Source organism: Naegleria fowleri (genome assembly GCF_008403515.1).
Source record: "Naegleria fowleri strain ATCC 30894 chromosome Unknown tig19, whole genome shotgun sequence".
NCBI lineage: Eukaryota > Heterolobosea > Eutetramitea > Acrasida > Naegleriidae > Naegleria > Naegleria fowleri.
Window position 1 is genome coordinate 123,137 of NW_025407951.1, and position 26,916 is coordinate 150,052.

Below are 26,916 nucleotides of genomic sequence, written 5' to 3' on the forward strand. Positions count from 1 at the left end.
TTTTACTATTAAATAATGAGTTGTGTTTTACAAGTTGAGGAAGGATAATACCGAGTTAATACCTCCAAGGTCATTTCGTTGTTGAGGATTGGGAGTGACTGATTGTTTCTTAATAGAAAAGGTGCTACTATGCTCTGGTGTTCGGTCAACATTAACTGCAGAAATTGCATTACCGTTTGTGGTTGTTGAAACGGATAAATTTTTCACTTGACCAGGTGTTGGTGATGAAACGGGATAGAAGACCATAAACGATGAACATTTGCAGTTACATCCAGCAGGACAGGCTTCATGGCTCTTAAACCAATTTTGAATATGTTCCACATGTCCACCATGATTGCAATTAGGACAATATGAAACAAGTCCCTTCACAGGTATTCTACATAGAGAGCAATGCAAAAAGGATTTCTTAGGATTCACAGGTGCATTCATCATGGGTTGATGGGAATGAGGAGTCAGAGGAGATTGAAGTGATGTAGTGTTTGAGGTGGTGCTGTTACTTCTTCTTGTGCCACTACTGTCAATGTTGCTGACTGTGGCTGGAGAAATAGCTGTTGTTTCGACATCAATCACACACTCTGAAGTTCCATTCATAAAACGTCGTGATGCTTGACTGGATTCGTTATATTTCATAATTTCACATCTTTGTAAATGAAGACCCCAACTTTGAAGGAGTTTTGCATAACACAATCGAACGTGGGTCATCACTGGTTTCAAATCCTTCTCAAGCAAGTCTGTACTGGCAATAAGCTCAATTTTTTCTTTCGACATTTCCGCATTGTTAGAAGTAATTGGAATAAAGTCCCACGGACGTGATTTTGGTCCAACATCAAAATTCAAATGTTGATTGAGGATAATATTAGGAGTTTGTGAGTTGGAGACAATTTCTAAAGAGACCAATTGATAGGACAGCTTCAACACACAAGAAATAATGGCACATGTCTGAATATCATGCTTGGAGAGAAAGTGTGTCAATAGTTTTTTCACAAAACGTCTCCCTAAAGCATGATTTGACCAAACTGCAGAAGCCTTCACAGTATTTGATTTCGTTCGATCGTAAAAGAGTCGTGGATCCAAAATAAGAGAGAGAATTTTCCACATCTTGGCAAGTTCATGATTACCCTCGTCGAGACAAACCTGAGAATTGTACAAGCATACATCGACGGCACTATTTCCAATAACTCGATACTTTTGAGCAAGGGAATAAGAAACAGGTAATAGATACTTGCTATCATAGATGTGAATTCTTGGATCTGTTCGAGTATCATTGAAGAAAATATGTCTCTTTTGATCTGCTGAAAAGTTACTATCTTCTCCATTTTCCTCTTCGCCCATGTATCCATGATTGGAGAAGTAGGAGGTATGACCTTCCTCGCTTGAGTCATCATCAAACTCGGCAGAGTAATAGGAATCTTCTTCTGTAGAGTCATCATGATAATCATTGTAGACCGATGAAAAGTAGTTGTTGTCTCGTTCCTTGTCCATATCCTTAATTCCGTCAATAAGGTCAGAGCTATCGTGCTTCATGTCACTGTTAGTACTTAAATCTTGTGAAATGGTCATGGCTTCGTTCATGCTACTGTTCATTGAGTTAGTTATGCCATTCTTTAAGTATTTCTTGTCTTTTTTGGTGCTTTTTTTTCTTCGTTTTTCTTGAGTTTCATCCCCATGCTCTTTGCTTCGGCTTTTAATCGATAAAGAGAAAGGAGTTTTCAATTCTTGAACCATATCCAAGTAGTATCTATAACCAAAATCTACATCATTTCTTCTCTTATCATTCTTATTTGAAGCGTCCTCTCTGTTTTTTCTGCTACGTAAACTGCATGAGTTAAAATAAATAAGATCTCCTGACGGAGAAAATCGAGCTCCGCTTATTGGATGTGCGATATAGTTGTGCTCGTCTTGTGAAACTGGTTTGTCTTTCAATAAATTGACAACGCTGTCTGGAGTGTTTTCAGTTGACTGCTGCTGCTTGTCATTCATGTCATCACTGTCGAATGCTTTTGAAAAATTTGTGGCAACCAAGTTTGCACTACTCAGAACTTTTGGCATCCCAAGGGAAGAGGGAGAATTGAATGAGTTCATTCCAATCGCAGAGATACTATCTTGTTCATTTTCTCTACGCTCTCTCCATTTCAACTTTCCAAGTATGGATACTAGCGATCTGAAACAGCTCAGCATGCAGTTGTGATGTTTCAGAACATCATCATGGGCAGCTGTTGTGAGGGCTTGTTTGATTGTCTTCAAGTCTTGCACCGAAATAAAGGATCGTGATGGAAGAAAATCGAATGATGGAGCAGCGTTAATCGGATACAGTTTGGGGAAAGTGACTTTAAGCTTTAGGTCGTTAATTGCTACTGGCAAGTTTGGAGAGCTAGCTGCTCTGACAATCATTATTATGCCAAGAATGCAATATCGAGCCTGTTCACTCTTATCCATCTTTTCTAGAGTTATCTTGGTCTCGCATTCTATATTTTCCGATTTATCGTTCTGATTTGCCTTAACTCTGGTACAGAACTTTAAATTGTTAAAAACAGAAATGATTTTTTCAATTTCCTGATCGAATGTTAATCTTGTCACTGGACTTCCAATAACAGTTTGTTCAAATAAAGCCGATGGATCTGTTTCAAAAATGTGATCTGGAACGCTGGTTATACTCCATTCATTTCCCAACAAATGAAGGCTCATCATTCCTATCGGTGATCTTGAAGGGATGAAATTTTTGTCTAAGCTACTTGAATTATTATCCTTGCTGTTATTGGCCGAAGTGATACCATCAACATTGCTAGTCAAATCCTCCATAATTTGTTGTGTAAAATTCCAAAATCTAATGGACATATCTTTTGACCACGTAACTAATTGATGTTGATTGTTACTTTCGATAGTTCTGAAATCTAGGCACTTAATCTCATCTGTATGCCCAGAAAAAATGCTGATATTCTCGATTGGCTCCACACTGGTAGCAGATGAAGTAGAAGGGCTTTCTTTGGGCATGTGGTTGCTTGATCCTCCTTGTGGATGATTTAATCTCCAAACTCTTACTTGATTATCTTTTTTAGAAATTGATACTAATCCTTTTCCAAATGGTGTGTACTTAATTTTCCAGACTGGGAATGCTACACGTTGAGACATTATTGTTTGATGTTGTTCATAGTCCCACACTTTGATAAACTTATCTTGTGAACCTGCAGTCACCAATTCTGTTGCACTTGTTGGGCTCCAATCCATAGAGGAAATTAGAGGATGGTGAGCTGAAATGAAAGTTAGGAATTTGTTTGTTGGTGTTGTTGACGAAGTGCAGGTTCTAATATCCCAAATCCTGACATCCACGTTGTGAGCGGATGCTATTATATGAGAGTCAATTGGATTCCAAGCAACTAGGCTTGGAATATCTGTATATGAAATGAAACTTGCGACTTTACATTGATTTCTACCCGTACAAAATATTTGAAATAAATGTAGTAGTGTAAAATTTAGAAAAAATTATTCGCGACAATATTGGATAAAAATTGGAGATCATATATCTTTTCACACGAAAATGAATTGGTTGACACTTACGAAGGCAGTCTAGTATCCCAAATATTTACATATCCATCGCCACTGCAAGTTGCAATTTTAGAATAAGATGCATCGTGAGGACACCAAGAAATTGCGTTGATACTTCTCTGATGCGCTTGAAAAGATCTATTTTGTTCAACATCTGTAGAGAGTGTAGGTTGACTATTCAAAAAGCTGCCAGTGCTTGTGAGAGATGATCCCAAAACTCCTCCTGATGAATTGATAAATTGTGAATTAGAAGAGGTTCGCCCTCTAACTCCAGAGGATCCACCAGCAATTGTTGAAGATGTTGATGAAATGGATGATAAAGAGGAATTTGAGCTGAGGGAAGTTTGTAAAGTTGATGAAGAAAGAAAACGAGTTGTGTCCCATATTTGAAGTACATCTCCTGTACTACAAGCCAATAATGGTCTATTGAAATCATGCCCAAACTGAACACATAAAACTTCATTCTTCTTACTCTTTTGGAGGAGAAGAGTGGGCTGAGAAGATGTACTGACATTAGCAGAGGTGAGGGAAGAAAATTGTGAATTAGTGCTGGTGAGAGAAGAGGAGAGATTAGAGGATGATGATGATAGAGTATTGTTGATAGTATTCGGTGTTGGCAATCGAAACACTAACAAGCCGTTCCGACTAGTGGATAATTATGATATTGCAATTAAATTAATAAATTATTGTTATTATTGAAAGTGCCGCTTGGCCACCTACTCACCTTCCTAGAGCCATCAATTCACCACTAGCATCAATGGAAAGATCATTGACACCTTGAACTTGTCGAAGAGAAAATTTTGTACTTTCTTCGTTACGGGCCGAGTGTTGTTTGTTGTTATTATTATTATTTGAAGATGTGTTCATTGTTTTTGTTTGATCGTTGGAAGAAGTGTGGATATTTTGCTAAATTAAATATTTGATGAAGAAATTTCTTGAGATGAATATAATTTGGCTCAGAAGGAGGATCCGATAATGATTGATTCAATACGCATGTGTTATTGTTCTTATGTTGTTGATACAATCCGCCAATGTTGGTTTTTTCAATTATTATTATTTCTGTTTGTACTGCTCCTGTGATCGGATAGTGATAATAATAATGATGAGTTGTACTAATGGCAATAATAATACTAATGATAAAGCAGACCCAACACAAGCCTTTTGCTCTTCCGACAAAACAACTCTCTTCAAAGAAAAATAAAATTCGTTTGCACTTGTTGAGCCAAACCAAACTCTATTTTTTTGCAAACTTCTTGTTTCCTTATTTTGAAACGGATGGCATGATCAGAGTTTGTGGTGGCGATAATTGAGAAAGTTACTATTGTATGAAGCTTCTTCTTGATGGATTTGCAAAATAAACCCATGAATCCAAAAAAAGTAATGTATCATTCATGGTCAAATTAAATAAATTGGGTCGAAAGACCATAAAAGAACGCAAGCACAAACAACACTCATTGTAAAGCCACCGGCGATACAAATCTCTCAAATCCATAGATTGAAAATCAAGAGTCAGTGATAGGAGCCATGAAAAGTTAAAACAATAATTATTTGAATGAATTGTTATTTAAAGTGCCCATTGTTTTAGATTTAGTTAAACATGTTTCACCAGAAAATCATGTTTTAGGAATCGACAATTATTAAGGATCATTAGATCTTGCGAGAGAATTGGTGAATCATGGATGGATATTTGTTATGACTGTCCGTAACAATCGTCCTTCTTATCTATTCTCAGAAGGATTGCAGAAAAAACTCCCTGGTAGCAAAACTAGAAAATGGATCCATGCTGTAAATAAGGAGAACTTTAGTGGTATTGTCAATTAATGACAACAAACGAGTTAATTTTTTGACAAATTTAGGAAGCAGTCAATTAATCAAAAACAAACCATACGTTCAAGAAATGTATAACAAATCAATGGGATGTGTTGACAAATCTTGAATTTTCTTGCATTGCACTCATCCTCCTTTTAGAAACAAAAACTGGAAAACTGTCCATTTATTGCAGATGATGAAGACTTCGTTTGTCAACCAGTATATCATATTTAAGCATCACATTAATTCCCAGGTTTAACTCTTTGCTACTACTTCAAGCACAGCCTTGCTCAAACTGTGACCTTTTGTAACCCTTATTTCACCAGAACAACTCACTTCCCCATGAAACTCAAAAAGTTGGAACGGTATCAATTATGCTCTCATTGTAAAGACTCTTCTTCGAGATGTGGATACAAATGCATGGGATGTGGATGCTATCTCCATTTACATTGCTTTACTGCCTATCATGACCCCAAATTTATTTATTACTAAAATTTAATTACGTTCCCTATCCAGGATGCCCATTAACAACATGCAACAAAGTAAAGTTGAATCCAGTAACCTGCCTACTGGATCAGTAGGGTGTTATTGTGAAAGCGTTAAACCTTGAGCAGTAGCATAACCGTTTCCATCGAGTTGCTCTTGATTCAAGTCAATATGTGACGAGATGAAAACAGTTCATTGAGTGCATGAGATCGATATTGATCAATTGTAAATGTGCTCCCTTAGTGTGATTATAGTTTTGTGCGGTGGTGTCAACCACTAACGACCATTGGAGAATGCTGCCCTGTTGGAGATGGAATTCCTGGATTCCACTTGTTGTTCTTGTCAGAACTTGTGCTGAATTTGGAGAATCGATATTTTACCCAGAATTCTTCTCGTTCATGCACCGCCCCAGATATCGCATCTTTCTTTCACAGTATACATACAGATAATAAATGATTGAAATACTGGGGGAACTTTTTCAATTTTTATTTTTCGATAGGCGGAAGGGTTAATAAATCTTTGTAAAAACATCACCGTTGCTCAATGGCAAGGAAGCCAAACTGTTCGTGACAATCTTCAACAAGTGATCTTGACCATTGTTATGGAAGTTGATAAAAACAGTGTACATTCCATTGGTTGGATCTCTTGAGAAGTAACCGTCAGCATTTCTTCCATCTTGTTGATTGTGCAAAACGAAGGAGGATGGACTTGACGCTGTCACTTGCCAAATCTTTCCACTCTTTTCTTGATAGCCACCGAATGGAGCTTCAGCAACCAATGGATGAACTCTTGTGAAAGTATCACTTGGTCCGTGCAATTGATTATGATCTGGAGATGGTTTCAACAACCAATGCACAGAATTGTCAAAAGTCAAAACGACAGCAAAATCAGATGAGTTCACCTTTGGAACAGCAATACCAGTGGCAACTCTTCCGGTGCCTTCTTGAGTCCATGTGAAATGATGTCCGTTTTGAGTGCAGTGCCAGACTCTGCCACCATTTTCTCTCCATTGGCCAGTGAGGTTGAGATCAACAATGTGTGGAACAGTGATCATTGTTTTGTTGAATATTGTTTGAAGATGTTTTTTTTGATGGTGAAAAGTTTCAAAGAAAGTGACAGGTCTTTTTAAAGCGAGGAAGGTTCAAAAGGACTGAACTACACTTTACAATATGAAGAATCACATCAAAGAGTGTTACAGATCGATGTCTCTCACTTTGAGGGAGCGTTTCTTTTCGTTGGTGGGCGATGAACTTGGAATTTACAACGACACTCGCTCACTACAGTTTCCATGAAGGTCAAACACACTATTGGATGACATTTTGTCGTTGTTTATTCAAGTTCATTAACATTAGTGATTGTTCTTGCTAAGGGACACAATTCACAAAATGCACGACCGGGTGAAGAATTCAACAACAAAGGACGTCCACCTCTTTCATTGAACACGAACTTTGAACAAGGATACAAAAAAAAATGAAACGATTTTCTAGACATCACTGTGTCCACACACTCAACCTTCCTCATGTATTGCTTCAGTCATCATCATTTTCATGTACTCACACATTGAGGAAGAAGCAACAACCTTGTGGAGTATTATGGAAGCGCATGCATCTTGGAAGTGTTTTTTCCGATTTGATGAGCACCCGAGAATTTTCATCTCATCATCCCCATCAAGGAACTGCTGAAAATAATATCACTTTTTCTGATGATTTAAATATTAAATTCTCGTTTGATTATCGGGATATTTATACAATGATTCGTGAAGTAAATGACCGTAATATTCAGTTTGTGTTTGATACATCAAGAAGGCAACAGTTATTGGACACTCTTGAGATTGGAATGAGAATTTTGTCATCTTCCAATGCCGAAGAAAAAGTCTCTCTGACTCATCAGGCTCGTTTTTTACCTTCCAACAGAGATCATGAAGGTCTAAGAATCCAGGAGGAAAGATCCTTAATCAATACAACTGATGAAGATGAATTTGAAAAACAAGTGTCAGAGTTAAGGAAGAAATATTTGAATGAATTCTGTGGAGATCACTACATGCCTGGTCGGCCTGAAAAACCACTTTTGATTGAGGACATGAAACAAATTCCAACAAGCTACAAACAAGCTGGAGTTAGTCTTCCCATATTTTTACTGCACAACATGGCTCATATCGAGCTAAATGCCATTGATTTATGTTGGCATACCTTGATTATGTGTTTACTTAATCCAATTAAGGAGAGTGTATTATATAGTGAATCGAATAATGATATACATGATCATGAAACACATCAGCTCAATCTTTTTGAATTTATGAATGATTTTATAAAAATTGCAAAAGATGAGGCGAGACACTTTAAAGAGCTTTCAGAGAGATTGAATGTACTAGGCAGTTCCTACGGTGCGGTGACAAGTCATAAGGCTATATGGAATTTGGCTCGAGATACTCAATATTCGCTTCTCGAGCGAGTAGTTATCGGTAATTGTGTGCTGGAGGGTAGAGGCCTTGACTCTGGTGATCGACTCATTTCCAAAATGATTGGATGTGGTGACATGATCTCATGCAATATTGTAAGGACAATATGTCATGAAGAAGAGGATCATGTTCGAATTGGAGTGAAATGGTTCAACAACATTTCACAATTACTGTTCAAGAATATGGAAGGACTTACCTCGGTATTACCGTCACAATTTGACAATTTTCAAAAACAATTATTTCAACAAATTGTTTTGAAATATTATGGACCTCTTCCAGGTCCATTTAATCATGAGGCTAGAGGTGCTGCAAACATGAAATTGGATTGGTACGAAGAGATTTCAAGAAATAAGATTATGAAAAAGTAATGCGGAAACCGGGTTTATTATCCGAGAATAGTTTAGACAAATTTTACTCTAGAGTTATTTTGAATATTGACGTCAAAAGTAGGATATTCATACTTAAACAAACACATGGGATTAGATAGAACGCACCAACTTTATTTACATTCAAAAAATTTAAATTATTTCTTTTGAGGAGCAGATCCCTTTGAAGTTTCTCTAATATTTGCTTTGAATTGTACAAGATGATTGGCAAATAATGTCTCCTCACAACTCTTTTTTGGCTTGTGAGAATGAGTGGTTCGCAGAGATGTATCTTGCTGATGGAACCATCCTACTGTTTGAGCACTTGTTTGTGGCTTGGAAAATCGTTCTGTTGGTTTTTTGGAAAGGTTTTCTCTGGTCTCTAAAAACAAACGGTCTTGCTCACGAGCAGTTCTGAGCATTTCTTCCTTCTCCGGTGTGGTTGGCTTTTGACTCTTTGAAAGTAGAGTATTGACAGGCTCACCAACGGTCTGCTCAAATTTCTCGACTTGCTCTGGGGTGAGTCGCGAAATGATGCTCTCAATGAGAGCTTGATCCTTATCTAAAAAATGTTTTCCTCTCTTATTGGGTTTATCTGTGACCACGTCAACTAGGAAAATAAATTCATCACAGAAAATTTCCGAATTGATAATGAGAATTTCGAAATTATTATGATTATTAATTACATCACGTTCAGAAGTTAATTTTCAATGAATTTTATAATTTTTAAACTCCTAATTTGTAAAACCTACTTCTGCCGGGATGTGTCGTATATTCCTCCTTCAATTTATAATTATGTTGTTCCTTTTTGAATGTTTCTGTATAAATCGAATTCAGAGCTACCGCATCAAATTTATCTTCCCACGACTTTCCTGTTGTTGCTTTTGTTCCGGGCATGTCAATGATGATATGTACAATACTTTGAAGACAATGATGACTTCTTCCTGTATTTATAATAAAACAAAAGAGATGTATTGCGTTGTTGATAAGAGTTGATTTTTTTAAAATTGGAAAACGCTTGAAACCGTAAACCGAAAGTGGCGCGATTTTTTGTGCAAACCACTTCTTGCGTCCTCTCGAAATTCAAAAAAATTTGGTGCAACATTTTGCATGGAACAAACGCGTGTGTGGATTCAAAGATTTAAATTGCTCGTTTTTGAAAAAACATCAAAAAAACATAACTACCACGTTGTTGATGTTCACAAATCAACCACCTTTTCTATTCTCTATTCATTATATTTATTAATTGATTATACACAACATTATAATAATATTTCATACATACGTCATCTAGAATTATTCTAGAAAAACATAAATCATATATTACCATCCTCATCAACATATTCCTATTTTTCAACATCAAGAACCCATCACCATATAGATCATCATCCGAGAAACCCATGCCCCCCAAGAAAGTATCTACTTCTTCCACTCCCATAAAAACCAGAATGGCTCAAAAGACTCCTCGTTCTTCTTCTTCCTCCATCGGAGCAAAGATTGAAACCGTTACTCCAAGAAGATCGAGCAGTAGTAGTAGTAGTCAAACCCCTTTGATCACCACTCCACAACACTCCTCCTCCACAAAGAAGGAACGATCCTCCTCTAAAGAACTCAAGGCAGAGCCTTCTTCGTCCTATAAAGACTCCCGAATCAAGAAGCCATCTAAAACGACAAAGAGAGAAGCATCAAGAAAAGATGATGATGATTTGGAGAATCAAAAGATCAAGGCGTCTTCCATAAAGAGATGTGCACGAATGGTTGGAATTACTCGCCTCGCAAAGGATCATTTGGAAGAAGCTAGGAAGTTGATTGATGATAATTTGGGTATGGTATTGAAAAGGGCAGCGATTGTCACGGTACACAAGAGAAAGAAAACCATCCAGCATGAGGTGCTTGGAAAGGCTGTGGAAGATTTGTGGGGCGTCAAGTTGTATCCATTGACAGATAGGAATGTAAATTGGTCTTCTGCAGTGGAGGATGAAGATGAAGATTTTTATATCAAAGATGAGGACGAGGAGGATGATGCTGAACTCATTGAGGAACTCTGAATAAGCAGCAATCAAAATACGTTTGTGTAAATAAAACTATTTATTATTTGATTCAGAAATTGAAATACATTTACAAAGACCAAGAAAACATTTTACACAGCAATTAATAATTTGATCTATCATTATTTAACATTGTACATCGCGATAATTTAATCAAAGTATATACAACAGAAAGATCTAGATAAAGACAAAACCGTAACAACAAAACTGATACAACTTCATATTTTTGCATGACAAAACAAAATTAAATCAAAGATACTCTCTCTTCAACATGATAGAATCCATCACTACCATTTGGTCCTTTCATTCGACACAACAAAATTTCTCCTATTGTCTCAATGCCTTGATCGGTGTCTGTCTCTCCAAACACAGTGTCACATTTGTGACGATACAAATATTCTGGGAAGGCTTTTGGTGAATTTTTCTTTTTCGACTTGCTTGTCTTTGCTAATGTACAGTGGATTTGAGTATTGATCGAAGCGTCAACTTTGATGTGATTTTCCTTGAGTTTTTGATAAATACAATTCGATAAATCCAAAAAGGTTTTCTGCCCATTCTGATGAGTGAAAGCTGGCTCTGAAAAAATCACTCTTCCCTTCTTGAATTCTTTATCCTCAAAGGTATGTACTCCAGACAACTTGAAAGTGAAAGGTAATTGTTCCAAATTAGTTTGCATAATCTTCTTCAATTCCTCTTGACAACTTTTAAATATTTGAATGCAATTATTCAGATCATCCTGTGTATCAAGGGTCAGGACAAACATGGTGAAATGCATCTTTTCACGTTCAATGAGATAATCTTCCAAATCAAACTGTTGTGTTGATGTTTGCACTCTATTCTTGTGTTCAAGTAATGCTGAGGCTTGCCAATTCATGAGATCATCCAAAATAGATGTCGAGTTAATTTTCACAGCAAAGAAGTGAGTGGGTCTGGAGTCATTATTATTGGATGATGAATTTTTGTGGTAACCTCCTCTTCCTCCACCTCTTCCACCTCCTCTGGAGCCTCCTCTGGAGCCTCCGCCACCTCTTCCACCTCCTCTATAACTATTAGTATTGTTACTGTTTGGTGTTGATGATGATGAACTCATGTTTGTTGGTAATATTATTGATGATGATGAATAGCCTTCGTGATGATAATGAATAATAATATGAAAATTTCTACTACGAGGGTATAATTCTTCTTGCAAAAATCTCCAAGTCGTAAAATAATTTCCTTTTTCTCGGAGTGGAGTGAACACTGACCAATAATGATAGTATCGATGATGATGATGATGATCACAACAACAAGGTTTCCAAACAATACGCTTCACTTGTTTCAGATGGATATTTTTTAAAGTCATTTTTTAAATGTTTTGTAAAGATCTTATGGTGAACCTTGAATCCAATTTCCTTTTTCGTAGTAGACCACAACAATTTCCATCTTGAAGAATCATAACTATTCCCCAGAATGTTTCAAAATACTCCTCTCAATAATCACTCGCTTTCATTAAAATTGTGGCCAACTGTTTCAAATACTTTCCATCCACTTCCATTGAGAATTGATCCAAAGCTGTTGAATCGACATCAATCAATCCAATCAAATCCTCGTTCTCCTCTTCTTCTTTCTTTTCTGACGAGAAACCACTTTCTGTTGTGACCTTTCTTGTCAATTTTAGGGGAACACAAATTTCAGAATTTGATGCACTGTCACATGCAATATGTCCTGAAAATTCATGAACATTCTTGACCACAATGATTTGTTTTGAAACAATACAAGTTCCACACACACCTTTTCCAAATTTAATTCGAGTACAGGCGAGTTTACCATGAAATGGACCCAATACTAATTCATCTTGTTGTGAAGATGGTTCAGAATTCTTCTTCTGATCAATGAGATAGAAACCAAACCAATTGATGGGATGATGAAATTCCTCTCTCAAAGTATGATAAAAAAGAGAGGCACAATTGGCGAGATTGGCCACAAGATTTCTCTCTCCACTCACAATACTCTCAATTTCTGAAAGAAGACGTTGATAGGTCTCTTCGGAGATGGGTTTCTTTTCATCGGGTATGTGACAGGAGTGGTGATTGTGCGGTGATGGTGGAGACATTTTTTTCAATGATTTTAGATGCCCGCATATGGCCGAGTGGTTTTTCTGGAACTGTGGCAGCCAACTGGTCCAGCGTTCGAATCCCAGGGGTTGCTGCTGTTATCGTGAGCAGTTTAAACACCTTTACTTCCGGGGTGCCTGCTAGGAAGTCACTACGTATCTTACGTTCGGCTTTTAAATAATGTACATAAAACCATCGAACAACGTTTATCATCGAATAAACCCATCCCTGAATTTTTTTTTAAGAGGTGGATCATTCTCGACTCTTGCTTGACCTAAGGCAGAGATGGTCATGTCCTAGGACTCCGACACCAATCCAATGAATCCTTTTGGCGGAGTTCAGCATGACCTTCTTGTTACCAGTTAGTTGGTTACTATTGAAACACCAAAGTAAACAATAATTTTGTGAAATTGCTTCAACCTCTTGTCCAAGAATCGTCATGAAAGTGTGTGTATTGCTTAATGAGACAAAGTGTGAATGAAAATGTCAGTAAATGCTCCTCCTTCTTCTGCACTGTGCAATATCTTACTTGTGTTCGGAAAGAGTTTCGACATGGATGGTCTCAAATTGCAATTGAAAACAACGAGGGAAGAACTTTCCCATTGTCGTGTATGACCTGTCCTTCAAAATTCAAGAAAAAAAATGAGCCAAAACGTTAAAGCGAAATTACGCAAACAACTCCAAGCAGCAGCAACAGCAGCAACCAGTAAGAACAAGACTGTTGTTGGAATGAAGCATTCTGTTGTTGCGAGTAGTAGTAGTGGTAGCACAGGAGGAGGGGAAAAAAGAAATTCCTCGGAGGATGGGATGGAGGAGGATTTTGATGAATCGTTTTTCAGTTATATGAATGAGGATTCTTCCGATGATGAAATGTCTATGGGATATAAATTTGATCCATCCATCTATGGACAAGTAGAAAAGAAGAATGGTAATAAGGAGAGTAGTGTTTTTGAACTGGCTGGTGAAAATGATAGTGAGGACGAATTGGCCAAACACTTGGTGTTTTCCACAAACAGTGATAGTAGCGATGAAGAAATCCAAGTGAAAGACCTCAAGAAAAACAAGAGACAAAAGAAGGAAAAGCAATCAAAACAACAACAAGAAGAAGAAATTTCTGAAATGCAAGAAGTTGAGGAAACTGATGAAATGGAACATGACGATGAGGTTATTCCACAATCTTCTTCTGAAAACACAAAATCAAGCAAAGATGAAAATGAATGGACAGAAAGTGAATTGGCAGAAATGGAAAAGAAACAAAAAGGTGCTTGGAAAAAAGTTAATTTAGCCGATGAAGATGTTTTTGCATGTGAGGGTTTATATTCGCTTGAAGTGATGGACGCCAATGACGAGAGTTACCAAGAAATCATGAGAAAACTTTACGGAGACGATTTTGATAAATTCACTACTACTGCTTCAGCAACAAAGAAAGAAAACAATGAAGATCATCAAGAAGAAAAAGCCACCACAGATACAAAAACAACGGAAGCAAACCAAAGTAGAACACCTGAGGAAATAAGAAAGGAACGAAATAGAAAGAAGAGAGAGCGAAAGAAGAAAGCTCAGGAAAAGAAGTTAGCTGCTGCGGCTGCATCTGGCCAAAGTGACAGCTCTACTTCAAACGATAAACTAGAAGGAGATTCACTAGAGGAAGATGCACCAGAATCCAACGCTGTTGAAGAGTCTGAAGAAACAGTGACAGCTTCAAACGAAGAGCAACCAAAACAATCAAAATCTCAAGAAACCAAGACGGAACCGGAAAAGAAAAAGAAGGAAAAGGCAGCTGACCTAAAAGTTGTAAATGAAGATGCTGATTCCATTTCCTTAGACGAGCTGAACGAAAAGATGAAGGCATGGAATTTTGATTCACAATTCATGCTTCACGAACAAATTATTCGTAATTTATATCGATTGGGTTTTTACACACCAACGCCCATTCAAGAGGCATCCATTCCAAAGGCCTTGACAGAGAAGGCTGATGTTTTAGCAGCAGCAGAGACAGGGTCTGGTAAAACTCTAGCATTTGCTCTTCCAATAATTGAAGAGTTACTTCGATTGAAAGAAAAAGGTGGAGATACTCTTTCAACATTTGAAGATACTTCCTCCACACACACAGCAGTCGACGGTGTTGATCTTAACGAAATTGGTGTTAATAACAAGCGAAAGAAAATGCTACGTGACGTGAAAAAGGACATGTTTAGACTGAAATCTCTCATTTTGTTACCAACCAGAGAATTAGCAGTCCAAGTGTCTACTCACATCCAAGCAGTGATTAGAAATACCCCTATTAAGGTAGTGAGCTTGCTCGGAGGTCTAAACGAAGAGAAACAAATCAGAGAAATTCATATGTTGAAACCAGATATTATTGTAGCCACTCCTGGAAGATATTGGTATTATATTGACAAGGGAATGTTTGCTTCCAACTCCATTCTCGGTCTTCGATTTTTGGTAATTGATGAAGCCGATAGAATGGTTGCTGATGCTCACTTTTTCGAATTGCAATCCATTTTGAGATATATCACTGTAGAACGATTCAAGAGAAGCCAACAGGCAAATATTTCACCAGAAGAAGTTCCCTCACTTCGAAAGTTTATCTCATCAGCCACTCTCACATTCATTGATGACAAATGGAAACAAAAACTTCAAGCCATGTCACAAGAAGAACAAACAAAGCTTCAAACCGATGCCGACAACTACACGTCTACACTGGACGAAGAAGACGAAGAAGAAGAACAGCAACCACATGAAGAAGCAACTTCCGCAGAACATAAGGTTGACAAACAAAAGAAGAAAAAGAAGAAGGAAAGCAAAATTCAAAAGATTATTCAAAAGATATTGGCCATCCTGGACATGCAAAATCCACTCATTGTAGATCTCACCACGTCCAATCTCCTTGCTCACACTCTGCAAGAAGCTCACATTGAAAGCACAAGAGAAGACAAAGTCTTGTACCTGTACTACTTTATCACACTCTATTCTGGACGTACGGTAGTTTTCACCAATAATATTAAGGCAGTGAGATTTATTGGAAATGTTTTGAAGGAATTATTTATTAAGGGACCAAATGCAAGTGAAAACAAAGCGAGTATTGTTTCGCTGCATGGTAAGATGGATCAACAAGCAAGATTTAAAAATTTGGAAAAATTCAAGAAACTAGAAAATTGTATTCTCATCACTACCGATGTGTTTGCTCGAGGTATTGATATTCCAGATGTGGAAAATGTGGTTCACTTTAATTTACCTGCTGATACCAAGACATACATTCATCGGTGTGGCCGTTCAGGACGTGCAGGTAAACAAGGTTTCAGTTTAGCAATTGTTGCTCCAGAGGAACGTAAACAATATTTCCATATTCTTCGTGACACAAACAGAGAAGAATCTGGATTACCAACATTCCCAATTTCAAACCCAGACTTGCTTGAAGTTTTACGTAAGCGTATTCGTCTTGCCATTGAAATTGTAAAGCTTGAAGAAAAGAAAGCAGCCAAAACACAAGAACAAGATTGGTTCACAAAACAAGCCAAAGCATTGGATATTGAATTAGATGACACCTTCTTTAGAGATTTGAAACGAGATCGTGATTCAAAGATGAAAGGACTCTCTAAACAGCAAGAACAAAATCTTGCAAGAATGAAGAACGAGCTGGCAGCTCTATTGAAACAAAATGTGTTCATGCAAACGAAAACAAGTCAGAGTGGATCCTCTCGATTGTTCACTGTAGGTGATCCAAGAAGTATTGATCTCATTAAGGCACGTTTAAGCAAAGCGAGAACGGAGAGAGCAAGAAGTGATTTGGAAAGACAAATGGCTGCTGATGAAGAAAAGAAACAGAAACAATCTGGGGAAGGATCGAAAAAGAGAAAGAGAAAATCAAAGAAAGCCAAAGACTGTAAGAAGTTGAAACAAAACGATGACATGGAGGATGATGAATAAATTCAATGAATTTTGACGAATTTGAGAGCAGTTTTAACAGTTAAACTGTCACTTCAGAGTGATGATATTTGTTTGATAAATAATTAATTTATTGACCTCTCGCTGAGTATCTAGCGTGATTAGCTTAGGCTTGTTTGGAAATATAATAAACTTCATTGGATTGAATTCATCGAAATTATGATTTGGTTCATGATTTTGTAAAACATATCCCGAATTAATTATATTACGAATAATGTTTCAAAATTAATTATATTTTGAAATAATCGTGTTCATCCAAAATTAAATAACAATTTCTCTTGTACTGTCATGATGCCGCCATCACGAACATACCATTATTTCCTCTAATAAAAGCATCCTCATAATTTCCGGTTAAAACACCATCCACATATTCTTTTGTCTGTTCCAGTGCTACATTCATATATCCATCCAAACAAGTTAAAATTCCTCTATATTCCGTTCCTGAATTCAATTTTACAATCACTGGCTTTCCTACAATTTCACTCCGTAAAAATTGAGTCGGATCCACATTATTGGATGATGATGATGGAGGTAATGAAGACATTTTTATTATTGGAAATGATTTTATTTAATAAAATAAATTGTTAGGCCTAATAATATTGAAATTAATTCATCAAACAAAAATGGAATCTCTCAAACACAAACTTTCAGAGGTGGTTCATCACTTCATCGATGAAAGTAGTACATCGGAGGATCAAGGAACAAGATTTAATCATCATCATCATCACCATTCACATCAACAACAACCACACGACCAACATCATCTCGCCCATCACGAAATGAATTCAGAAGATGTTCACCATCATCCTTGCGATCAATCCACGAGATTTAACGAAAGCAATCATCATCATCAGCACCAGGATTCATCAGCACCATCGGAAGAAGAATACCCACACCATGAACATCATACGAGCCAATCCACAAGAATGGATCATCATGAATCTCCTCATCGTCATCATGAAAAGAAATGAATCTCTCTCTGTAACAATTATTTCCGTAAATAACTGATCAATCAGTTTAAAATTATAAATTCATTCATTCATCAATTCATTTATTCCAATCGCTCATTAACCTTTCATTCCTGCTCGGACATGGCTTTTTGTAATTGATTAGTAAACTGTTCAATCATCTTTTCATAGCCTGAACCCAATTTCTTACAACAATGAATGGCTAATCGGATCGTGTCTACATTATTGGGCTCAATAGCAAGACTTTCTTCACAGGCTTCCAGTGCCTCGTCAAACCTTTGCAAATCCCGATAATTGATGGCAATATTATCCCATGCCTCAAACAACTTGGGATGAATTTTCAAACATTCTTTGTAGAGGGCAATTCCTTCTTCAAGAGTGCTGCAATTCAATGCTTGATCAAAGAGTGCAGAATACTTGTCAAAGACTTCATCAAAGGTCTGCGCCTTATTGAGCACGAGCAAATAACGAGAATAATCGGTGAGTTCCAAGTAGGTGAGAAATCCTTTGAGCTCCGATTCTTGAATGGGCTCTTGACCATACAGAATGATTTCCTTCCCACCATCGTTGTTGTCATCCTCATCATTCGAATCAAAACTCATGACAGAACTCAACGGAGAATGCATGACAAGCATGTTGCAATGTTTGTCGAGATATTCACTTTGTGCATGAGTCCATGGTTGATTTCGAACCTTCTCTAAAATGTTTTGCATTTGTTTCTTAATTGGTTCATCTTCATCGGTGGTGGTGTCGCCTGAGTGCATGAGCTTTTTCGTGAGTGCATCATAGGATTTGTAAATGGATTGTGGATTTGCCTCGAGGAGAGTCTCCCATCGTTCGGGGGGTTCTGTATTGCTCGTTCTCAGGGACATGTGGTAACAATAATTTAAGCCATCACCCCATGAATCGATTTCAAGAATTTTTGAAATTATAAAGGATGGGGATTCTGATGAATTCTTTTCTTTGCTGATGATTACATCTCCTTTCTGAAAGAGAGACATTTTTAAGAGGTTGACAATTTGTGCCATGTGTTTGCTTCCACTTCGTTTTTGAAGGTGCATTGTTTGTTGTCGTGTGAGGGAGAATGTCCTCTTAGTGTTCGTTGTCACTCATCGGCAAGAGTTCCCTTATTCGTTTCCATCTTGACGGCTTCATCCTCATCGACGTATCACGAGGGAGGTTTACAATAATTTTCATTGTTTCGAATATTTTCCAACTCATTCTTCTTGAATAGCTCAATAAATTCCACTGCACGATCAAGCACCTCATGGGATGCCAAATTATCAACACTAATCACAACAAATTCCTTTCCACTCTTTACAATATTATCCATTTGCAGATTTCTGTACTTTTCATAATATTTCCAAATGAGAGAGTCGAATTTTTGTGAAAATTCATTAAAGTCATCTCCTCGGTTTGGATGTTTGGTAATCGTTCGATTCCATCTTCGTTTTTTCGCAACCTCACGATCAGTGGTATCCAAGAAAATGATGGCGTCAAAGCATCGAGTGACAAGGTCTCGTTGACAACAAGACAAATAACCTTCTGCAAAGAGGAGACGATTGTTTCTAAAGTTTGAGAGCTTGTTGTTGATTTCTTTTTCGAATTTGTCGAAATCCACTGATTCCATGCATTCCATATTACCTTTCAATTCCGGATCTTTAATTTCATCAAACGTTTTACTGGATGAATTCCCAAAAAGAATGTGTGGATCCAAATGACTCACAAGTTCTAGAGAGGCTAGACACAACCTACCTTCTGCATAAATCTTGGCAAACCGAGACCACACCATACCGTTTATTGAGAGCTTTTGCCAATGTTGACTTTCTATCAAAGGAATAGCAGAGTCCAATCAATAGTTTCAAATTCATCACCTATTGAAAACAGTATTGTCAAAACCTACCCCGAAGATGTTGATCCACAAATACAAATAACTTTTGTCTTTTCTTCACAATAGGGCTGTTCTTGTTGAGACATTTTTTGTGATCATGATTTTTACAGCCTTCTTCAGATGATCTATTGATCTTCTTCAATTATGATTTTCGGAATTGAACCTGATTCACTCTCCAATCTGTCCACAACACGTCTTGCTATTTTCACGAACGCTGCAGCCCTTTCACTTTGAGGATCGGAAATTACAACCGGTCTTCCAGTATCACTTGTTTCACAAATTTGAGTATGCAATGGGATTTCACCAATGAATTCCAGTCCCATTTCTTTTGCAGTTTTCCTGGCTCCATGATGACCGAAAATGTGTTCTTCATGTCCACAATTCGAGCACTTAAAATAGCTCATATTTTCAACAATTCCAAGAATTGGAACAGACAATTTTCGGAACATGTTGACACCTCTTCTGACATCAATCAAAGCAATATCTTGTGGTGTGCTTACAATAACAGCACCAGAAAGTTGAACTCTTTGACAAATTGAAAGTTGTGCATCTCCTATTGTCAAGGTTTGATGATAGTAATAAGAACAATGATATCAATTATTGTGATGCAAATGTATAACTGTCATTCCACATCAAGAAATGAAACTCACCTGTTCCAGGAGGTAAATCAATGACCAAAATATCCAATTCACCCCATTCCACTTGTGTCAATAATTGATCCACAGCACCCATCACCATCGGACCTCTCCAAATGGTTGGTGCATCTTCTTGCACTAAAAATCCCATACTCATCACTCTCACTCCATAATTTGATTTTGGAATGATTTTTCTTGTTTCTTCATTCATATTAGGCTTTCCACTCACATTCATCATTCGGTGTATGCTCGGACCATAGATATCTGCATCCATTAAGCCGACCGATTTTTGGCAGAAGGAGGAGAGAGCAAGTGCCAAATTGGTCGCTACGGTACTCTTACCAACACCTCCTTTTCCACTACTCACGACAATAATGTGTTTAATGCCTGGAAGAGGATTTGAAGCAGGTTTAGCGCTCGTGGGTGATGATGTTGGTGGTGTTTGGGTGGCTGGTGGTTGTATGGAATAACTGTGATCGGAGTGGAAAGATGAAAGGATGCCAGTGGAGAAATTCCTGATGTTGTTGTTGTTGTTATCATCATGACTCAATGGAGTAGTTATTAACTTGCTTTTCAGAAAGGAACAAGCCCTTCTTGATGATCCAAACACCTTGTTGTTACCACTCACACAACAAAGAACTGAAGTAAGTTTTTTCATTTTTTAAGGCTTTAATTTGGAAAATCTCTCCTTTAGATGCTCTTTTGTGTTGGCAATTCATCATGACAATAAATGGAATATAGTATCGAGTGAAAATTAATTGTTTATAAGGTTATTTTTGAGAGATTGGCCTGAATTCGAGAGCAATACTTTTGGACGCCTGCATCGTCTTGGTTCTTCGTCATTATTTCTGCAATAGTTTTTTCAAAGTTCAGTTGTTTCAACATCACACAACATTCATCATATTGACAAAAGTTACCTAAAGAAAATAAGGCAATTTTTTTAGCACTGGAATTCTCGTCATTCAGCGTCTTGACCAATGCTTCAATAGCTCCACTTTTAAGCAAGTCTTTCACTAATTCATTTGAATTTCTAACCAGATTCCCGAGAGCTCCCGCAGCATTGGCCTTTGTCTTTTCATCTGAATTTTCAGACAGCAAGTCAATAAGGGGTGGAATGCATGGAGCCAATGGTTTGTACAAGTTATTATTGTGGAAGCAAGCGTTTCCAATTGCAAAGCAAGCAAATTTACGAGTGTTTGCGTCCAAGTCCTTACATCGCTGAATAAGATCCGGAATGAGAGAATATTGTTCTAAAGCTTCATAGAAGAATGCTGAGTGTCGGCACATGTTACCGATAAGGTTGCAAACTTTTGCTCTCACTTCGCTCTCCTTGTGTCGTAATAACTCCTTAATGATGGTATAAATTTTAGCTTGATGAATTTGTTTGTAGTAATCTTTGCTCATTCTTGCGATTTGGCTCAGAATTGAAAGTCCATCCATGATAATAGCAGGAGGATTGGAAGGATCAATTACTTTCTGAACAAACTCGGGTTGTAATCCTCCATACTTAATGTATTGCTTAGTAAAATAGTTTGATGTTAAAACCATGCTTGCCAAAAAGTTTAACGATGATCCAAAATTATCCATTGACACAAAATCCAAAATGGAAATGCAGTATTTCACAAGCTCTTCTTTGTGCATGATCTTAATCAACTCAGCCAATAATTTTTCATTTTCTTTTTCCTGCATACTGGCTTGGTTGTAAAGTAAATGTAAAAATCCAACGGTTGCATTGATTAGATTGCTTAAATAGATGCCTCCTCCGTTTCGTGATACTGGCCATTTTGAAAAAGATTGTAAAATTTTGTCCTTTAAGGCTTGAATTAGTGCTCTTACTATGCTCATATCTCCAACCAAATTGGCAATATTCTCAGGATTACCTGTTGCAATGTCATACATTAATTTCAGGGATGCAAGGACCGCGTCGGTAGAGAGTTCAATGTCGCTTGACTTTAGTCTTTCACATACAGATTTCCAAGTCCCGGTTTTAACAAGCAAATTGTTAAATGAGACATTCCATAATTCAGACACCTGATTGAATAATGTAATGACACCATCCAACAGACCGACATCTGGGAATCCAAAGCCAGATCCTTCCACTCGTTTGACTTCATGCAACTGATAAATGGAAAACTGTAATACAGAATTAGTTGAATATGCATTCGCAACCATGAACAACTTACATCTTTGATAAGGATATCATTAATTTTACCCAAGCCTACAGGTGTTAATAACTCGGAAATAATCCTCTTCTTCAATGAAGTATCTTGAGCGAGCCGAGAAAGTAAAAGTACACAAAAACATTTCAGCCTTTCGTCAAGAGATGTGTTAATCATGACGATACAATTTCCAACCAAAGCATCAGTATCTTTTCCAAGTTGGCTAATTATTTTCGGAGAGTCCTTGAAAATAATTGAAATCGTCAGAGCAGACAATTCTGTCTCATACATTGCCTTAATATCAGTTGTATCCTTTACAAGGCTTATTAATGATTGCAAAATAGAGGTATCTGTTGAAATTTGATGAGAAAATTCGGTTGAAAATCTGCAGAGTTGGTACGTAGTTCTCAGTGCTGCCACCCTCACATTTGCCTCTTGATGTGTAAAGAGCTCTGTCAAAACTGGGAGAATATTTTGTTTCAAGGCTGCTTTTGCTAGAGCCGCTCTTATGGTGTTGTCTTGACTACACTCAATTATTTCTGTGCTTAGAGTATTTTCAGTTTGGAAAATTGAAGGAAATTGGAAAATTTCTCCTTCCACAGGATGAACAAGTTCTGCTAGTGCCTTAATGGCCGTTGTTGTTAAGTGTTGAACGAACTTTTTCTCGGTCTTTACAATTTTTAAATCTAGACAGGTGCATACAGCATCATGCCATTGCAATTCTTTCAAGGATTCGAATACTTGGCTTGTTTGGAACGGTACGAAACCGATTTTGGTTGATAATTCTTTGAGACATTTCATTGTATATATTTGGACAGACAGGGTGCTGTCATATCTATAATCAACTAGCGCAGGTAAAATTGTGAAGAAATCTGTGATGACAGACGAGATATTTTCAATACCGTATGGAAGTGCAAAATGAAGAGCAATGAGAGCATCTTGAACTGTAGGTTTTGTATCGAATTTAGCTCCTGCAAATTCTGTTTGCGTTACATGTGAGTTTATGGTGAACAGTCAACATGGCTAAAAACATACCTTTCAGAAATGCTAAAAGACTTGTTACGATGTTTGCGTCGATGAGGTTATCAGAATCTTCTTCTTCGCATTTTTCGAGAGCTTTTGCCAAAATTTTGAGAGAGGTCTGCACAATTTTTGCTGATTTTGTTTTGAATGCAGTTTGATTCACCTTAATAGTATTCGCAAGTTTGTCCAAATACTCAACATTTTTCATAACTGTCTTTGGACCATTTTCATCCTTAATTAAAGTGACTTCAATATCAGTAATGGAGACTGTCAAGAAAGATATTTTTAGGTTTTGAAGAATATGAGTGCGTGATAAAGAGTACTTACTTTCTTGTTTTGGCTCAATTTTTTTCTTGACTCTAGTTTGCGTAAGGTTTTTCGCTGGAGTTTTTGGTTTTTTCTTGGCTTTTTCGTCCATCTGTTGTTTGTGACTGAGAGCTACAATTTGCTCAAACATTTCAAGACGCTTTCTTCCAATATTTTCTTGTAGCATTCGTTCTCTCAATTCTCTACAATAAAAATATGATAACCTTTTAAATTGAGGAATTTTTCAGCTTACCTTTCTTCTTTTGTTTCTCTCACGAATGGATGATCCAATAATTTTGGCCAATCCAATCGTTGTTTCGGTGCCTTGTTTAACAATCCTCTAAGGAAGCTTTTCATCGGAGGGCTGATGTATGGTGGATATTTTACAGGATCCTTTACAATGAATTGAATGAGAGAGAAGAAGTTGTTAGTGAAGAAGGGAGGCTTTCCGACAACAAGTTCATACAAAATCACACCCAATGACCACAAGTCCGCAGTGTGATTGTAGGGTTGTTCTTGAACTAATTCCGGGGCCATATACAACGGCGTGCCTTTGATGGATGTGAGTACCATCGTATTGCACGACATGACTCTGGCAAACCCAAAATCACACAACTTTATGGCACCATCGGAACCAATTAAAATGTTTTGTGGTTTCATGTCTGTGAGAAAGGAAAGAAGACTTGTAAATAATCCTATTAACGAAAGGACCTACCTCTGTGTATAATTCTGTTGGAGTGCAAGTAATGCAACGCTCTAACCAATTGCTTGGCAATTTTGGCGACAACATCCTCAGGCAAACGTTCGTCATCTTCCAAAATTTCGAAAAGTTCTCCCTGTGCATATTCCATCACCACACAAAATTCTTCCTTCGTTTCAAACGAATCCAGAAGCAAAATTATATTCTCATGGTTAAGCTTTTTTAAAATGTTGATCTCCTGACGTAGGTTGTATAACTCTTTTTCATTCTTTCCCTTCTTCGGAATAAATTTCATTGCAACTATTTGGCTCGTATATTTTCTTCGGCCCTTAAACACTTTTCCAAAAGAACCCTCTCCAATCAACTCTAGTACATGATAGTCATCAATTGAACTCGAATATGTTTTTCCAGTGTGATTATTTGATGAGCTGGCTTCTGATGGTTGTTGTTGTTTGATCATATTTTTTGTAGTTTGCTAAAAATTTCTTGGCGCCAAAACTGAAACAAACGAGATTGTGTTCCGCAATGAGTGCTTGCTGAGAGGACGTCCATAAATTTGAATTATCTTCTCCAATGTCGATTGGAGAATGTATTGGACTGTGGTGATTCATGTGATAGTGATGACCGATAGTGACTTGGCAGCCAATATCGAAGAGACTCAGGGAATGATTTTTGTATCAACAACAGCACTTGTTTTCGATGGAGTGGAAATTCGAACCAACATTTTTCTTTCCATCAACATAAAAAATGAAACGAACCAATGAAGGGGATTTCAAACACAAGGACGAACATGACCTGAATCATCATCAACAAGAATCATCATCATCATCGGCCATGGTTGATGAAGAACCTACTCAAGGTTCATCATCCGAAGTCATCAACACAAACGTTCAAGTTTTTCCAACCATTTCCTATCGAGAAAAAAAGAAAGCCTCTTCCAAAGAGCAATATTCACGATTTCCGGTTCGTGTAAGAGCTCACTGCAATCCATTGAGTGATGAATTTTTTGATTATCCTAAACGCCCTAGTGATGTGAATTGGCAAGAAATGTACCCAAAGATGAAGATTGAAACGGAGAAGGTTCAAATTTTGGATGTCGGATGTGCCTATGGAGGATTAATCACCTCTATTGCTCCAGTATTTCCAAAAACCTATATTTTAGGAGTTGAAATTAGAAAGAAAGTTGCCGAGTTTACTCAACAACGAATTTTGGCACTTCGAGAAGGAAAGGCACTCGATGAAACACCCCAAGATAAAGCGAAAGTTGAGACTGGTCACGATTTTCACAATGTTTGGGCAATACGATCTAATGCAATGAAATTCCTTCCAAACTACTTTAAGAAAGGACAATTGAAAAAGATATTGTTCATGTTTCCAGATCCACATTTCAAGAAGAAGAATCATAGAAGAAGAATTGTGAGTCCATCTCTCATTCCAGAATATTCTTATCTTTTAGAAGTTGGAGGATTGATTTATACAATTACGGACGTACAAGAACTAGGAGAATGGATGGCCAAGAGTTTTGAAGAGGAGTTGGTTCCTTTGGGTGCCTTTGAAAGAGTATCTCAAGAAGAGCTCGATAACGATCCACTCATTCCATTCATTATGATCTCGAGCGAGGACGGACAGAGAACCAGCGAGCAGCATTTGTCGAAACATTTGGCAGTATTCAGAAAACTCAAATAAATTATTTTGTCAATTTTGGTGTTCATGTTTTGCCTTTAATATTCGTTGTTACATCCATTTAAACAATTTTCATTTTGATAAAGGATATCAATTGAAAATATTATGAAAACAAGGTTCTATTCACAAAGAAAGGGTATCTGCCATCACTTCCACATCCAAAGCTTTGCAAGGAATTATCAACCGTTTGTGCGAAATTATGGATTCCTCCTGGAGGAACTTGACATATCCATTCCGAGACGAAAATCCTGACCCTTTTCCAAGGCATAGACCTGTCCATCAATAGCAAAAAGCTTCCACCAGCACCCACTTGGATGACTCTTGTATGGAAGAGAGGTGATGGAGGTTGTTCCACCATTGATTTCCTCCAACAACTCGCGCAACACGTTTAACATCACCTGCTGATGCTCGTCCGACTTGCGTTGCTGTTCCTGCAACACGTTCAACATTTCCTGTTGCCCTTCGTCTGACTTTTTGGCAAAATTGTTAAGTTCCAAAAGAGCCTTTTGAATGATGGTAAGGCTTGACATTGTTTTTTGGTTAGGGCGGATTCAATTTCATCCACATCTCCTGATTCCTCAAAATGGTGGAACAACCTCCGTAATTTTACTTATGAGGCAAAACGGAGGTGTTGTAATCGAGAACCGCTAATAAATAGCCTATAAAATTCTCTACACAACTCCATATATATATTTGCAAAAGATTGTTCCATTGATGAGAATAAGAACATGAAAGATCGCGATCCCCTATTAATATGATTGAGTTATATTGAGAAAGGGGTGTTAATTTCAAACAAAAGAG

General features: G+C 37.4%; 16 protein-coding genes across 16 annotated transcripts; 5 read left to right on the forward strand and 11 right to left on the reverse strand.

Annotated features, from left to right (window-relative positions):
* Positions 1–27: 27 nt before the first annotated feature.
* On the reverse strand, positions 28–4,410 carry FDP41_013413 (uncharacterized protein; the record flags this gene model as incomplete). The annotated part of the gene is made up of 3 exons (XM_044704041.1): positions 28–3,427; positions 3,556–4,188; positions 4,268–4,410. The coding sequence occupies 3 exons, from the start codon at positions 4,408–4,410 to the stop codon at positions 28–30; spliced, it is 4,176 nt and encodes a 1,391-aa protein (XP_044564912.1).
* A 1,936-nt stretch (positions 4,411–6,346) lies between these two features.
* FDP41_013414 (uncharacterized protein) lies at positions 6,347–6,892 on the reverse strand (the record flags this gene model as incomplete). The annotated part of the gene is made up of 1 exon (XM_044704042.1): positions 6,347–6,892. The coding sequence occupies one exon, from the start codon at positions 6,890–6,892 to the stop codon at positions 6,347–6,349; it is 546 nt and encodes a 181-aa protein (XP_044564913.1).
* Positions 6,893–7,308: 416 nt separating this feature from the next.
* FDP41_013415 (uncharacterized protein) lies at positions 7,309–8,664 on the forward strand (the record flags this gene model as incomplete). The annotated part of the gene is made up of 1 exon (XM_044704043.1): positions 7,309–8,664. One exon carries the CDS (start codon positions 7,309–7,311, stop codon positions 8,662–8,664), a length of 1,356 nt encoding a protein of 451 aa, XP_044564914.1.
* A 155-nt stretch (positions 8,665–8,819) lies between these two features.
* Positions 8,820–9,558, reverse strand: FDP41_013416 (uncharacterized protein; the record flags this gene model as incomplete). Its single annotated transcript, XM_044704044.1, has 2 exons — positions 8,820–9,271; positions 9,414–9,558. The coding sequence occupies 2 exons, from the start codon at positions 9,556–9,558 to the stop codon at positions 8,820–8,822; spliced, it is 597 nt and encodes a 198-aa protein (XP_044564915.1).
* Positions 9,559–10,061: 503 nt separating this feature from the next.
* On the forward strand, positions 10,062–10,709 carry FDP41_013417 (uncharacterized protein; the record flags this gene model as incomplete). The annotated part of the gene is made up of 1 exon (XM_044704045.1): positions 10,062–10,709. One exon carries the CDS (start codon positions 10,062–10,064, stop codon positions 10,707–10,709), a length of 648 nt encoding a protein of 215 aa, XP_044564916.1.
* A 244-nt stretch (positions 10,710–10,953) lies between these two features.
* On the reverse strand, positions 10,954–11,799 carry FDP41_013418 (uncharacterized protein; the record flags this gene model as incomplete). Its single annotated transcript, XM_044704046.1, has 1 exon — positions 10,954–11,799. One exon carries the CDS (start codon positions 11,797–11,799, stop codon positions 10,954–10,956), a length of 846 nt encoding a protein of 281 aa, XP_044564917.1.
* A 378-nt stretch (positions 11,800–12,177) lies between these two features.
* On the reverse strand, positions 12,178–12,801 carry FDP41_013419 (uncharacterized protein; the record flags this gene model as incomplete). Its single annotated transcript, XM_044704047.1, has 1 exon — positions 12,178–12,801. The coding sequence occupies one exon, from the start codon at positions 12,799–12,801 to the stop codon at positions 12,178–12,180; it is 624 nt and encodes a 207-aa protein (XP_044564918.1).
* A 643-nt stretch (positions 12,802–13,444) lies between these two features.
* On the forward strand, positions 13,445–16,732 carry FDP41_013420 (uncharacterized protein; the record flags this gene model as incomplete). The annotated part of the gene is made up of 1 exon (XM_044704049.1): positions 13,445–16,732. One exon carries the CDS (start codon positions 13,445–13,447, stop codon positions 16,730–16,732), a length of 3,288 nt encoding a protein of 1,095 aa, XP_044564919.1.
* Positions 16,733–16,856: 124 nt separating this feature from the next.
* Positions 16,857–17,294, reverse strand: FDP41_013421 (uncharacterized protein; the record flags this gene model as incomplete). The annotated part of the gene is made up of 2 exons (XM_044704050.1): positions 16,857–16,882; positions 17,063–17,294. 2 exons carry the CDS (start codon positions 17,292–17,294, stop codon positions 16,857–16,859), a joined length of 258 nt encoding a protein of 85 aa, XP_044564920.1.
* A 79-nt stretch (positions 17,295–17,373) lies between these two features.
* Positions 17,374–17,721, forward strand: FDP41_013422 (uncharacterized protein; the record flags this gene model as incomplete). Its single annotated transcript, XM_044704051.1, has 1 exon — positions 17,374–17,721. The coding sequence occupies one exon, from the start codon at positions 17,374–17,376 to the stop codon at positions 17,719–17,721; it is 348 nt and encodes a 115-aa protein (XP_044564921.1).
* A 104-nt stretch (positions 17,722–17,825) lies between these two features.
* Positions 17,826–18,779, reverse strand: FDP41_013423 (uncharacterized protein; the record flags this gene model as incomplete). Its single annotated transcript, XM_044704052.1, has 1 exon — positions 17,826–18,779. The coding sequence occupies one exon, from the start codon at positions 18,777–18,779 to the stop codon at positions 17,826–17,828; it is 954 nt and encodes a 317-aa protein (XP_044564922.1).
* Positions 18,780–18,886: 107 nt separating this feature from the next.
* Positions 18,887–19,695, reverse strand: FDP41_013424 (uncharacterized protein; the record flags this gene model as incomplete). Its single annotated transcript, XM_044704053.1, has 3 exons — positions 18,887–19,400; positions 19,474–19,545; positions 19,622–19,695. The coding sequence occupies 3 exons, from the start codon at positions 19,693–19,695 to the stop codon at positions 18,887–18,889; spliced, it is 660 nt and encodes a 219-aa protein (XP_044564923.1).
* A 39-nt stretch (positions 19,696–19,734) lies between these two features.
* Positions 19,735–20,902, reverse strand: FDP41_013425 (uncharacterized protein; the record flags this gene model as incomplete). Its single annotated transcript, XM_044704054.1, has 2 exons — positions 19,735–20,162; positions 20,260–20,902. 2 exons carry the CDS (start codon positions 20,900–20,902, stop codon positions 19,735–19,737), a joined length of 1,071 nt encoding a protein of 356 aa, XP_044564924.1.
* A 104-nt stretch (positions 20,903–21,006) lies between these two features.
* FDP41_013426 (uncharacterized protein) lies at positions 21,007–24,892 on the reverse strand (the record flags this gene model as incomplete). The annotated part of the gene is made up of 6 exons (XM_044704055.1): positions 21,007–22,377; positions 22,428–23,383; positions 23,439–23,693; positions 23,754–23,935; positions 23,986–24,394; positions 24,448–24,892. 6 exons carry the CDS (start codon positions 24,890–24,892, stop codon positions 21,007–21,009), a joined length of 3,618 nt encoding a protein of 1,205 aa, XP_044564925.1.
* Positions 24,893–25,179: 287 nt separating this feature from the next.
* On the forward strand, positions 25,180–26,118 carry FDP41_013427 (uncharacterized protein; the record flags this gene model as incomplete). The annotated part of the gene is made up of 1 exon (XM_044704056.1): positions 25,180–26,118. One exon carries the CDS (start codon positions 25,180–25,182, stop codon positions 26,116–26,118), a length of 939 nt encoding a protein of 312 aa, XP_044564926.1.
* Positions 26,119–26,312: 194 nt separating this feature from the next.
* FDP41_013428 (uncharacterized protein) lies at positions 26,313–26,645 on the reverse strand (the record flags this gene model as incomplete). Its single annotated transcript, XM_044704057.1, has 1 exon — positions 26,313–26,645. One exon carries the CDS (start codon positions 26,643–26,645, stop codon positions 26,313–26,315), a length of 333 nt encoding a protein of 110 aa, XP_044564927.1.
* Positions 26,646–26,916: the final 271 nt, after the last annotated feature.